Here is a 14,611-nt window from a genome sequence, read left to right on the forward strand (position 1 = left end):
ATTTTTAAAATAAGTCCAACTTCCAATCATCTTACAAATTAAACAAACCATTTCATTTGGCTTGGAAATTATTCTTAAATCTTTATTCTATCGTTGTTGGCTTAGTTAATTCATGATTAGCAAACTTCAACCAATAAGGATGCTACAAATAAAATGTATTGAAATGAATGCTCATTGTGTATGCTCATTACCAGCACAAAGTGGTGGCTGACTAATTTACAAATATTAGAAACTGTGAACTCAGTAGTAATGGAGAACTACCATTCTGAATGTTTTGAGACAGGGATTTACATCATTAGCTTCACTGCAAACTGATTCCTTAATTGAGCTGTTTTACACCAAGTATGAATAATTACAATAAAGTATACAGCTTAAATCCTCCAAATGAGGATTTCTTTCATTACCTATGGCCAACATCATACATTCTTCCATGTCACACATAAGCTGCCTATTGATTTAACATTTTTTTGTTAAGGTTTCTTCCCAGGCCAGATCCCATTGTTGAGAACCGTGAATGAATGGCATTCTATTTTTAATGTAGCACAGCTTATAACTAATAACAAGGCAGGTGGCAACATCTTATAGATTACTGAGGACAGTACCATAATGGCATTGTGTTACTGCACAAGTTGTGAAAGACTGTCAATTCCTAGTACTCTATGGAAGCACTAGAAGAAAGCTAAAACATTTATTGCATAAAAGCTCCTAAAAGTCAATTATAGGAAGGAGCATTTATGCTGCCAACAATACACCATTCTAAGGAAGGAAAGATGGCTGAAGCTTCATTTTCAAATATTGAGCAATCTTTGCCCATTTTCATTTATACATTCAACAAAAGTACCAGTTACTTTTTTCTACACTAAAGATATGGCTGCAATGATTATAGACTCTTTAGTTGAGAGAGATAAGCAAATATGATCATAATTTTTGATAAAAAATATAACTACATTTTCAATAAGGGCCATGATAGTTCGGCAAGATTACAAGCTACAATTTCTCAGTGTATTAAATCTCTCATCAGAAGCCAGGAATACCTAAATACTTCCCAGAAAGGTTTTATTTCCTTTCTGTTGGAAGGAAATTGTTCTGTTTTCCTTTCAAAGAAAGTAATTGATTCTGGATCTCATAAGCTCTTGAAGTATTGAAAGGTTTTTCCATGTTTTTTTTTAAAAATACTCCTAGTTCCTTTCGCACTATAAAGAATGTAATGAAGCACAACCAGAAACATCAAAATTTCTTAATACATATATTTATGATTAATAGATACACCCAAATGTTGTAATTTGGAGTAATTGCAATCCTCGATGAGCTAACTATGATGATGTTCATCTTGTCAAAAAAAAAAGAATTGATCAAACCTTACCAGAAATGATCTTAAAGGACTATACTGGACAACCAAAGCACATATCTATTTTCTAATGCTCCAAACACTGGGTATTTGAAGTGATAGTAACCCACCATTGCAGTTGTGCTCTGCATTTGACTCTAACTCTGTATAGAATGACAATGTCATACAAACTTTGCGATGCCAGTCACAAGCTTCATGGGAAGTATTTGTGAATTTAGTCAAAATTCTTATTGCAGTGATGTGTGCAATTCAACCAATAGATACAAAAGGGATGACTCAGCTAATTGATTCAGTTGCTACTATTGCGTGTTAAAGTAAGAGAAGATATCAAGTTATCATTAGTACTTGATGGTTATATCTCTCTTAAACCACAACTGACGGGATCAACAACATTAGCGCCCCATGGTCATCATGCACTCAATCAAGAAGGAAAATTTTGGTGGCTTGTAGAGTACAGGCTGCTCTTTAAAATCCACCATTGCAACTTTTTAATGTAGTTTCATGTAGAACTACTTTTGGTCCTGATGGTATATACATAATCTATGTTTCAGTGCCCAGTTCCAGTAACTAATCATTTCCATTTATAGTAACACTAGACAATGTTTTTAATTATATAGGAATCCATCCACTATTAAGATACTAATTATATTCAAAAATATTCAACAGAAAATGATTAGTTGATTTTGATTCCTATAGTCTGGGATAAACCAGCAGATTGCATTATTGTATAGTTCTGCTACATCACACAAGGAAAAGCATAGCGGAAACACTCCTCATTTTTTAGTATTAAAATAAAAACGTCTTCTAGCATAAACACCCTAAAAAAATGGAGGTTAAAAGCTGGTTGTTTCGTTGTTTTATGGTGTAGCAGCAATTTCTTAAGACATTAAAATCGTTTGCATTGGGTAACCATAGATGTCTAACGATACAATACATAACAACACGATCACACCAAATACCACAGTAAGATCTTTTTCTGAAGAAAATCACATATTGCGTTTAAATACTTCTAATGCATCTATTACAGACAAATTGATAAAAGAAATAAAAGCTGATAAGGTCAGCATCCTTTGATATAGTAGTGTACGTCTCCATTTGTCAGACATTTGACATTTGAACTCTTGCACAAGTTTGGAATTTCTGTAGATGGTAATTAAGGGCAGAATGTGCAGTTAATTTAGGATGTGCAGGAATCAGCAGCAATTCTTTTTTCGATCGCACAACCAACTATTGACTCTTCTTCAACTGTAATCCTCTTCTTATTTCCCACAAAAGAGCACAGTGCCCCAAATATCACAAGTTGGAGGAAAGCCTTGATTTGCCTGTGTCCGTATCTGTAACACATACAACAGAATCCTTCTTGGGAACACCCGTGTCCTGTTGTGCACCGGCCATTGCTGGCACTTGAAACATCGCACCTGTGGACATTTGGTGCGTCAGGGCCATCCTTGGTGGGACAGGTCCTCGGATCGAGCCTTGCAGACCTCCTGTACTTGGTTGCACAGACATCTGACCCCCTATTGATGATGTTGATTCTCTGGTTGATTGTGGTGGACTTGAGGTTACTGTCTGGGAAATATTATGAGGCAATGAGGGTTGTGAAGCAGACAGTGGTCTTGCCTCCTGGGATAAACTGCTAGTATGCAACGCCTGTGTACTCTTATGAGCTGCGGGACGCTGGGGAGGACTGGGTGCCTTTTGCTGTGTTAGTGACAGCTGCGAACCTGATTGAGCCTGCGATCCATATTGGAAAGTTCGGTTTGTTAGTGGGCTTTGGTTTGGAGGACTGGAAACAGCAGAAGGATATGGTGAAATAGAAGCCACTTGTTGTTGTGTCTGTGATTGTTGACCAGGGGACACTGAAAGTGGGCTTGCTGCACTCTGAACAGGCTGCAACCGCCTGACTGTCCTGGGTGATTGCACACCTACAGACCCAATAAAAAGGCCTGTAGATGGAGGACAGAAGCTCATAGCTACAGCCTGTTGGAGAGTAGCAATTGCCGAATTGTTAGCAAGTTGGCCTTGGGAATTGAACATGGGGCCTCCATGAAATGGAGGCGTGTGAGACATGGCAAGAGGCCTTTGAAGTTCCACTTGCTGAACCATCTCTCTATCATACTTCACAATCTCCTGTATAATCTCATTCTCACGGTTGTTGAAGACACCAGAGTTTAAATCATGCTGGACTTTGTGCAGCAAAATAGAGTTTTTCTTCCCTATAGAGAAACAACAAATTACATTTTAGAACAGTTTAACTGCACTAATTGTGGATAATCTAAAAGGTTTCTTATAAATTAATTAAGCTGAACAATACACCCTTATGCCAGACAGAACTTAAGTCGACTTCTGGGAAAACATAGGGAGTGGGGGGTGGGGGGTGGTGGGATGCGGTGGGGCTGAATTCCAACATCTGCCCAAAACTGATGCCAGGGTGGGAAAGCTGAACCATTTTCAAATTCAGGCACCATTGTCATAAGTTAGGCAAGCTGCCTTCAATAACAATTAGTACTTTACACTGAGGGGGGAAGTGGGGCAGGGGCTGGTGTGAAGCAGGACATCTGGCGGCAGTATGGGTGAGCTGAGCTATAAGTGATTAGTAAGATCAGAGAGAAGTGTCCCAGGAGTTGTGGACCGTAGCATCTGCAGGGCCAAGGGGAACATTCCCACCCTTCCTAGCCCAACAAAACCCATTCCCCCCCACCAGCCCCCACTCTCACCCGAAACATTTCTGAGAATTGTCATTAGGAGCCTCCAGTAGGCCACTTAGGATTAAGAAGGACCACCATTACACCACCCAACATCTACTACAAATGAGCAGCGTATGCTCATGAAAATTGCAAATTGGTCCTGCAACTAGCATAGGACGCTGACTATAAGTAGCTGCTTATCTTTTTCACACAACAATGCTCTATGTTCATTTAGAGGCCTGCCTGAAAATTGCAACAGTTGGACTTTGAGTGTCCAACTGGTGGCTAAATTGTCACGCCCCTTCCCCTCCCTTGCACCAGGTGAGAAAAGGGGTGGTCAGAAGTTGAAAATCACCTTGATTTTTTCTTAAGACAGGATATAGGAAAGTTCCTCTTGTCTGCCTTACTGTGTTGGGGATTGTAATAAATTGTAGAATTTTTTTTGGGTTATTTTTCATTTTCTTTATTTTAAAATGAACTTCGTACTTATGGAGGTGAGGGATGTTAGTGTTGGGAAATGGAATGTCTTCACCACACACTCCCAGGTCACCTACAATATAGTCAGCTGGAAACAATTACTTTGACCCAAATTCCAAAGAACAGCTCGGATGCAATGTGACATTTCCCAATTTCCCACACAGAGGCACAGGAGTAGGCAACTCAGTCCCTCGAGCCAGTTCCAGCATTCAATCATGGTTGACCTGTACCTAAACTTACCATACCTTAGGCCTCCCTGGATAAAATGACCAATTCAGCATTAACTGGGGCCAAATTATTTGCATTTTTCGCTGTTCCCACTAATAACTGGGTTAAGAATGCCCCAACTTAAGTTTCATAAGGCCCAGACATATAGAGGAAACTTTCAGCCCATTAGTATGACTTGATTCAAATCCAGGTTCCAGAGGTGGAAAAATCATTGAATTATCCAACTTTCAATTTTCAGTCACAAAAACAAAACATTGTAGATGATGGATATCTGAAATAAAAACGGAAAATGCTGGAAATACACAGCAAGTCAGGCAGAATCTGTGGGGAGAGAAGCAGGGTTAAGGTTTCAGGTCAATGACTTATCTTTCGTCGGTGTGTTCTCCCTGTAAGCTCAGCTGAGTATTCCAGCATTTTCTGTTTTTATTCTCATTTTCACTACAATTGGAAAGATTCAGGGCAAACTTAACAAAAAGTGATAATGGCATCTCTAAAAATATAGTCATCTGAAAGCAATGACCAGAATGCAAGGCTCTATTTTTCAGGCATACGGTGAATTATTCTGACATGAATATATAGATTCTGCAGTTTAAAAAAAAAACGCCACAGGAGTTTTTAATATTAGACCTCGGTTCTCTTGTGCAGTTGGACAAAAACAGAAACAAACTATAAAGTCAAGCAATCGTTAAGGGTACTTAATAACATTAACAGTGAATGGCTTTATAAATATTTTAGTGTAATAAACGTGTTTATAATGGGACAGAATTGGCTGGCCACATTAATATAATTGCATACATCATAAATATACCAAACTATGTTTCATCAGTGCCTTTCCTGTCACACAGCACAGAATTTAATGCTCCCCACCGGAGACAGGCTGGGAAGAAGGGAGGCTGTATAAACGGGCAGGAAAATGAGGGGCGGAGATCCCGTCGGCTTCCCGAATGCCCCACACCCTGATTAAGTCCAGGGAAGGGCTTTTCTACCTGGAGGCCAATTGAGGGCCACTTAAGGGCTTCATCCCATCGCCGTTGGTATTCAACCAGCTGAGCGTCTGATTGGCATTAAATCAGGTTGGGGAGGTTTGGAGTGGTCATAGCAGGATTGCCAGCAGCTCTCCAGCCAGTGGATGGTACCACGACTGTCACCATTAAAATCCACCTATAGTATGCACACTATATTATATCTACAATATGTTAAAAATATCCTTCACACACATGTTTCTTGTCTATTAAACCTTACTTGCAATTATCACTTTCTTGTTTCAACTTTTCTCATTGTAAGTTCTTAAGTCCACATTTAAAATGGAAAGTGCCTATGTAAACTTTTCACACTGTAATTACACCTTCCAAAGAATGCCCAGTAAATCCTGTCAGTTTTGTCAGCAGCCTCCTGGTGAGGGGGGAGGGGGGGGGGCCTCATTATTAGACATTCCTTATGGATGCGGGACCCAGCATCAGGAGAGATGGGCCACTGAAAGCCATTCCACTGCCCTTGCCTCCAACCCCACTGTAACCCCTGCCATGACTCCTACCCCATGATCCCCATCCCCCCCCCTCACTCACCTTTGGCCTGGGATCATATGGTGATCCTGGGCCTCTGGTGGATGCATTTTTGGCAGCAGTCACCCCTCCTGGTGGTGCTGACAGCAATGAAGAGCCGCCAGACTCTAATTGGCCGGCAGCCATCAGTGGGCGGGACTTCTACCTCCAGGGTCCTGAATCCCAGGGATGACCCAACAGTGGCCACTAAAATGCCTGAAGGGCACTTAATACCGTCAGGCTTCCCCCATGGAACTGATGGCGGTTCCCTGACTGCTGGGCAAGACCCCTGTCAGGCCAATTAACTCCTGCCCCAAATCTCTTGTAAAAATAAGGACAGATTGTATGAATTTAAAATGGGACTGGACTATGTATAAATACTCTGGTGCAATTATCTTGCCACCTTCAAACTAGCTTCTTCTGAGAATCCATTTAGGGCAGGATATTGCATTTTGAGTTGGTGCCCTGACACCAGGATCAAATGGGGCTCCAACCCTGCACTATGAGAGCAGCAGTCCCCAGGCAGTGATTTCCATTGATTGGATAGTTAATGGCTGGAGGGCATGCTCGCCATCCAAGTGTTAGTTCTCCAGAATGGTAGGAACTGCAGTCTGCCATTGTAGGTAAGGGAGAGAGAGGGCACCTCAGTCTCGGAGGTGCACTCTCAGCAACTTTAACAAATTTGAATTTTTAAATGGCCATAGCCGCCGAGCCACCATTGTGGAGGGGGAAAACGTCTCCATAGAGCGGCCTGTGGCCACAGCCATTGTCAGGTCGGCAGTGGGACCACAAAACCAACCTGGAGCGCTGACCACCCTGCCTGCTACCAGGAGGTTGCTCTCCAGGCAGCTGGCCTGTGCCCTCCACCAGTTGGCCTCTGACAATTGGCCTTAATTGATTTTTAACTGACCTCGAATGGCCACCCGTTGCTTGCGGGCAGGTAGCCCTGCAGCCCCTGATCCCACCACTGCGAGTAAGGTTCGGGGGCGGGTTGGTGCCAGCAAACCGGCAGGCCAGTGAAATAAGTATATCTATATTAAACAACCTCCCAGGGCACAACACAGGGGGAATCAAGGCCAAGGGGTATTGCCGGGTGAAGCAGGTTTAGTGGGTGGTGCACACTTGGACGGGGGTGTGCAGACATAATTCAGTCCCAGTTTGAAGTCAAACATTCTGTCATTTCTATTCACTATTTTGTCACAACTTACAACAATTTTGGAGAAGTAGGTTTTGGCAGAAGCACAGAAGTTTTTCAGGAGTACATACGAAGAACCTGGGAATTCGAAATTGATGTACTTCTACATCACAGCTGTTAGGAGGATACCATCACAATACAGCATGTTTCTATAATGGGTACCTTTCATTATAGATTTGACATAGGATTTTCTAATGCAAGTGCTAACTGATGCATATATATGAATATATATGCACATTTGTATCACCAATGATTCAAATATGTATTTCTTCAGGACTAGTTTCATTGGCTAAAGAGGAATTGTCCAGAATTTTCCCGCAGATTGACCTGGATTTTTGGTTTTTTTTTGCCCTGTCAGGAGATCACACGGTTTCAGGTAATTTGAAGAGTGTATACATTGTGATGCAGAAGCCAAGTACGATGGTATGGGTCAGGCTGTGTGGAGCCAAGGATCTTTTCCTTTTCATCATGAATGTCACAAGACTGCCAGGATTCTCCTACATCTCATGAGCAAATCAGTGATTATGGGCAACTCCACCACCACCACCATCTATGCTTCAAGACTATTTCCTGCTTTTGTTAAGAAACCACCAAGAAAAATTGGTCCTAGTCAATAGAGAGCAGGGCGCTGAACAAAGGAGAGCAGGGCGCTGAACAATAGAGAGCAGGGCGCTGAACAAGGGAGAGCAGGGCACTGAACAAGAGACAGCAGGGCGCTGAACAATGGAGTGCAGAGCGCTGAACAATGGAGTGCGGGACACTGCACAATGGAGAGCAGGGCGCTGAACAAGGGAGAGCAGGGCACTGAACAAGGGAGAGCAGGGCACTGAAGAAGAGAGAGCAGGGCGCTGAACAATGGAGACCAGGGCGCTGAACAAGGGAGAGCAGGGCACTGAACAAGAGACAGCAGGGCGCTGAACAATGGAGTGCAGGGCGCTGAACAATGGAGAGCGGGACACTGCACAATGGAGAGCAGGGCGCAGAACAAGGGAGAAAATGGCTTAAAATCACTTTGGCTACAAATTAATAAAATGACTTGTACCTTTTTGTAAACGTTCCCAGTTACCATGTTGAAGTTCAAAGATTTCTTTTAGCATAATGCAAAATAGTGTTGCATGTTTGCAGGTCATGTTGCCTCTCTGCACATGTATGATGCTATCTGGTCTTATTAAAGAAAATCTGAATCTAAATTAGCCTGAATTTCGCCTTTTCCGAACACCTGAATTTTTGCCTAGCTTGGGTTTGATGTTCATCTCTATTCTACACAATTTCAGATGCACGGTGATAACGTGGAGGCAGTTAAATACATTGGAAAACTTGTTAATGCCCTTTTATTAACCCCTTCTTAAACTTATATGAAAAATGATTTCCTGTTAACCCTCAGTAAAACAATCAAGTCAGAGGGAGTACAGCTGCAATAAGCTTCAAGGGAGTAAGGCAAGGCTGGATGGCCTCTACTTTAATGCCAGGAGTATTACAGGTAAAATGGATGAGTTAAGGGTGAGGATTGACATGTGGAATTGTGATATAATAGCCGTCACTGAGACGTGGTTGAGGGAAGGGCAGGATTGGCAGCTGAACATTCCAGCAATCTTCAGGCAAGACAGGGGAGGGGGTAAAAGAGGAGGAGGCGTTGCATTATTAGTTAAGGAGTCAGTTACTGCAGTAAGGAGAGATGATATCTTGGAGGAGGCATTGAAAGAAGCTTTGTGGGTAGAGCTTAGAAATAAAAAAGGGGCAACCACATTATTAGGTGTTTATTATAGACCTCCAGATAGTCAGCGGGAAATTGAGGAGCAAATATGTGCACAATTTGTGGAGGTGTGTAAAAACAATAACAATAGGGTAATTATATTAGGTGATTTCAACTTTCCCAGCATTAATTGGGATAGACATAGTGTTAAAGGCTTGGATGGAGTGGATTTCTTGAAATGTCTACAGGAGAACTTTTTAGGTCAATATGTAGAGAGTCTAACAAGGGACGGCGCAGTGCTGGACCTAATTCTGGGGAATGAAGCCGGACAGGTGGCTGAGGTGGTGGTGGGCGAGCATTTTAGTGAAAGCGACCACAACATGGTACAGTTTAAGTTTGTTATGGACAAAGAAATTGACAAGTCGCAAAAAAATGTTTTGGATTGGGGGAGAGTGGATTTTAGTAAAATAAGGCAGGATCTGGCCAAGGTAGACTGGGAACAGCTACTTGTGGGGAAATCTACAGAGGAAATCTACAGTGGGGGGTGGGGGGCGTTCAAAAAGGAAATGGGGAGGGTACGGGCTCAACATGTTCCCTCTAGGGTGATAGGAAGGAGTAACAAGCCCAGAGAACCATGGATGACCAGAAATATTCAGGTTGCGATGAGAAGGAAAAGAGAGGCTTTTAGCAGGTACAAGGGAAGCAAATCAGCAGAGGCATTAGTGGAGTACAGAAAGTGCAGGGTGGAGCTTAAGAAAGCAATTCGGAGAGCAAAGAGAAAGCTCCGGCTGGTAGAAGTAGGGAAAATCCCAAGATATTCTATAAGTATATCAATGGGAAGAGGATAACCAGGGAAAGAGTAGGGCCCATAGGGACCAAGGGGGCAATCTATGGGTGGAGCCAGAGGACATCACTAGATTGTTGAATGAATACTTCATGTCCGTCTTCACCCAAGAGAATGAGGATGAAGGTATCGAACTCGGGGAGAGAGACTGTGAGGTTCTTAAGCAAATTGATATAGGGAATGACAAGGTATTGGCAGACTTAAAAGTGGACAAATCTCCAGGTCCAGATGATTTGTGTCCCAGGCTGCTGAGGGAGGCAAGGGAGGAGATCGCAGGGGCTCTGACACAAATTTTTAATTCCTCTCTGGCCATGGGGGAGGTGCCAGAGGACTGGAGAACAGCTAATGTGGTTCCACTATTTAAGAAGGGTTGTAGAGATAAGCCAGGGAACTACAGGCCAGTGAGTCTCACGTCACTGGTAGGGAAATTCTGAAGGAGAGTATCTATCTCCACTTGGAGATGCAAGGTTTGATCAGGGATAGTCAGCATGGCTTTGTCAGAGGGAGGTTATGGCTAACAAATTTGATTGAATTTTTTGAGGAGGTGACCAGGTTTGTAGATGAGGGTAGTGCAGTTGATGTAGTTTATATGGATTTCAGCAAAGCCTTTGACAAGGTCCCACATGGGAGACTTATAAAGAAGGCAAAGGCACATGGGATACAGGGTAATTTGAGAAGGTGGATTCAAAATTGCCTTAGTTGTAGGAGACAGAGAGTGATGACAGAAGGATGCTTTAGTGACTGGGAGCCTGTGTCCAGTGGCGTACCACAGGGATCTGTGCTGGGTCCCCTATTATTTGTCATTTATATAAACGACATAGATGACTATGTGGGGGGTAGGATTAGTAAGTTTGCGGATGACACAAAGATTGGTCGGGTGGTTAACAGTGAGGTTGAGTGTCATGGGCTATAGGAAGATACAGACGGGATGGTCAAATGGGCAGATAAGTAGCAGATGGAATTTAACCCTGAAAAGTGTGAGGTGATACACTTTGGAAGGAGTAATTTGACAAGGAAGTATTCAATGAACGGCATGACACTAGGAGGTTCTGAGGAACAAAGGGACCTTGGCGTGTGTGTCCATAGATCTCTGAAGGCAGAGGGGCATGTTAGTGGGGTGGTGAATAAGGCATATGGGACACTTGCCTTTATCAATCGAGGCATAGATTACAAAAGTAGGGAGGTCATGTTGGAGTTGTATAGAACCTTGGTGAGGTCACAGCTGGGGTACTGTGTGCAGTTCTGGTCGCCACATTATAGGAAGGATGTGATTGCACTGGAGGGGGTGCAGAGGAGATTCACCAGGATGTTGCCTGGGATGAAACATTTAAGTTATGAAGGGAGGTTGGATAGACTTGGGTTGTTTTCGTTGGAAGAGAGAAGACTGAGGGGGCGACCTGATCGAGGTGTACAAGATTATGAGGGGCATGGACAGGATGGATAGGGAGCAGCTGTTGCCTTAGTTGAAGGGTCAGTCACAAAGGGGCATAAGTTCAAGGTGAGGGACAGGAGGTTTAGGGGGGGGGTGTGAGGAAAAACCTTTTTACCCAGAGGGTGATGACGGTCTGGAATGCACTGCCTGGGAGGGTGGTGGAGGTGGGTTGCCTCACATCCTTTAAAAAGTACCTGGATGAGCACTTGGCACGTCATAACATTCAAGGCTATGGGCCAAGTGCTGGCAAATGGGATTAGGTAGGTAGATAGGTCAGGTGTTTCTCACATGTCAGTGCAGGCTCGATGGGCCAAAGGGCCTCTTCTGCACTGTGATTCTGTGATCCCTCATCAACTCCATGCAGGGACATGCCTTGTCTCCCTGCTTGACACTTCATTTGACTAGCATGCTGGGATTGACAGCCTAGCCTGCAAACAAGTGAAGCACACCAACCTATCATTTTGTGTCACAGAAGCAACTCTGTTACAGTTTTATATTATTTTTCAAGTGATTGCCGATTGCCTAATTTGCACCCGTGACAGCTATATCCTCTCCACAATTAATCAATATTTTGCAGAGTACTGTCAGATTATAAAAGAGGATCCTATATTGAACCCTTCACAACCGCTGCACAGGACACTCTGTCCTGATCATTTCCTCAATATTTCTTGTCAGTTTATGACAAATCTCATGGAGAAAATATTAACAATTGTGGCACAAGGTCATGATGTAGGAATGTAAAGTAGGCTATAATCGCTTGCATACGGTTTGTGATATATACTCAGAATCCACTCAAACCATTTTAATTTTCCTGCTTTGTCATTCATCAGCCTGTGCAAAAGGCATGGGGCAGAATTTCATGCCTCGCGGGCGCGCGCCAGACCCGATCGGGCATAAAATAGCGCGAGATGATGTCGGGCGAAAGCCCCGACATCACCCCGCGGGCGCGCTTATCTTCAGGTCGGTGGGCATACGTGGGTGTCGGGGCCACACCCGCCATCAATTAAAAGGCCATTATAAACACAACTGAACACGATTTTGTTGCCCGTGCAATTTGGTGCTCGTCAAAAGGGCAAAACGGGCAGGCGGGCAGCCCGCATTTTGCAAAAACCTCATCCAAGGGCAGGATGAAAAGCGTCAGCAGCTTCGCCAGTGTGAGTAGCGGGGAGTTTAGGAGATAGCTGGCTGCTGGTTGCTTATTTTAACTTAGCAGCTTCATCTCAGTTCTGAGCTTTGTTCTTAGCATTTCCAGGCTTCATTTCAGGACTCATTGGCGTCTCCAAGGCCCCCGGAGGAGTTTGACCATGTGGACCCTTCCAGCTATCAGACAGCCTTCTGTTACCCTGGTAATGGGGATTGTGGTCTCCGCTGGTGGCACCTCCTCTGAGGAGGAAGAGAGGGGCAAAAGGGAGAGGAGGCCACATGTCCCAATGCAGCGTCCAGGGGAGAGACCTGTGGGAGGAGAGACGCAGGCACAAGGGGTCCAGGGTCAACAGGTAGTCTAAGGTGGAAGGAGCTGCAGAAGATGCCACTATCCTGCTGCCAGGGTTTACAGGCAATGATGCAGCTACCTTGATGTGTCCGAGGTGCAATGCTGAAGGAGTCTCCTCCTCCCCAGGGAGACCGTGACCTCCATCTGTCAGATGATTGGGCCTGAGATCAGCTCTGACTGTGTGGGTGGACACCCCATGCCAGTGGCTCCGAAGGTCACAGTGGCCCTCAACTTCTATGCCTCTGGCTCTTTCCAGGGGTCAGTGGGGGATCTTTGTGGAGTCTCCCAATCAGGACCACAGCAGCCACAGTTGCGTCAGGCTGGTGACTGATGCTCTGTTCAGGTGGGTAATGACATTTATCAATTTCCGTATGGACGAGGCCAGCTAGGCTGAGCGAGCCAGAGGGTCCTCAGCAATTGCTGGGTTCCCCGCATCCAGGATGCAATCAGCTACATGTGGCCATCAAGGTGCCAACGGTTCAGCCGGGTGCCTTCATGAGCATCCAGACAGTGTGTGACCACAGGATGCAAATTCTGCAAGTCTGTGCAAGGTACCCTGGCAGCTCCCATGACGCATATATCCTGAGACACTCCCAGGTGCTGAGGCTCTTCAGTGCTCCAGCCCGACTGGATGGGTGGCTGCTGGGTAACAAAGGCTATCCGTTGAAAAGGTGGCTTATGATGTCTCTCCGCCACCCAAGAACAGAGGCAAAGCAGCATTATAATAGAAGATAGGTCTCCACAAGGGCGGTGATAGAGAGGACCATAGGTCTTCCGAAGATGGGCTTCCGACGTCTGGGCCATTCAGGGGGAGAACTACAATACCCCCAGAGCGGGTGTCACTGATAGTGGTGGCATGCTGCACTCTCCACAGTCTGGCACTGGCAAGGGGGGACCCACTGGAGGAAGAGGATCTTGTCACAGCTCCACAGGCCACAGAGGATGAATCCAGTAGTGAGTCAGAAGGGTAGCACGGTGAGGAGAACATTGAGGGCGTGGAGGCAGACCTCTGGTTCCTTCAGGGAGGCAGGGACGCCAGGGACACCTTGCTCCAACGCTCTTTCAGCTAGGCTGCCAAAGATCTGCTTCCACCTCATGTTAGGGCTGCTACCTCCATCTCAGTTGTCTGAAATGACCCTTTCATTTGAACCCAAAGTCCCTTAAGTGCCTGTGCAATAAGGTTTAGAGCCCCTCACATCCAGCATTACATACTGGTGTACCCTGCACCAAAAAAATAAAAAGGTGAGGCAGACTGAGGCCATTATGACAAAAGCAAAATTGATGTCATTTTCACAATCCAAACAAATTAATATAACCTCCTCTAGTCTTAATTCCCAGACCAGTAATCACAAACAAAACATTGCAGAACTGAAGATCAGTGTGTGACCAGTCCCTCTTGTGCACGTGGTGCCTTAAACTTATGTTTGCGACTGATATCTTGGTGCCCCCCCACCCCTTGCTGGCATTGGAGGCAGCTGCTGACTCTGGTGTCTTGTGGGCCTTGATGACCTTGGCGGTTGTCCTCTGGCCAATGGAGCCTGTGCTGATCCTGCCTGGGAGGGAGCAGCCAGTGCCACGGCTGGTATCTCCCCAGGCATCGCAGCCTCATCAGATGCCACGGTCACTGGCAGAGGAGCTGCTGCCGTCATCCAGAGTGCCCTGAAAGGAGTCCGC

General features: G+C 44.8%; 1 protein-coding gene across 1 annotated transcript in view; it reads right to left on the minus strand.

Moving 5' to 3' along the window:
- Positions 1-1,232: 1,232 nt before the first annotated feature.
- hcn2b (hyperpolarization activated cyclic nucleotide-gated potassium channel 2b) overlaps positions 1,233-14,611 on the minus strand; it is a 120,202-nt gene continuing 106,823 nt past the window's right edge. The window contains exon 8 of the mRNA XM_078555950.1: positions 1,233-3,564. Within this exon, the coding sequence (XP_078412076.1) occupies positions 2,642-3,564 (923 nt within the window). The 3' untranslated portion in view covers positions 1,233-2,641. The remainder of the gene's footprint in view (positions 3,565-14,611) is intronic.

This window comes from Cetorhinus maximus, chromosome 13, assembly GCF_964194155.1.
Source record: "Cetorhinus maximus chromosome 13, sCetMax3.hap1.1, whole genome shotgun sequence".
Lineage (NCBI taxonomy): Eukaryota > Metazoa > Chordata > Chondrichthyes > Lamniformes > Cetorhinidae > Cetorhinus > Cetorhinus maximus.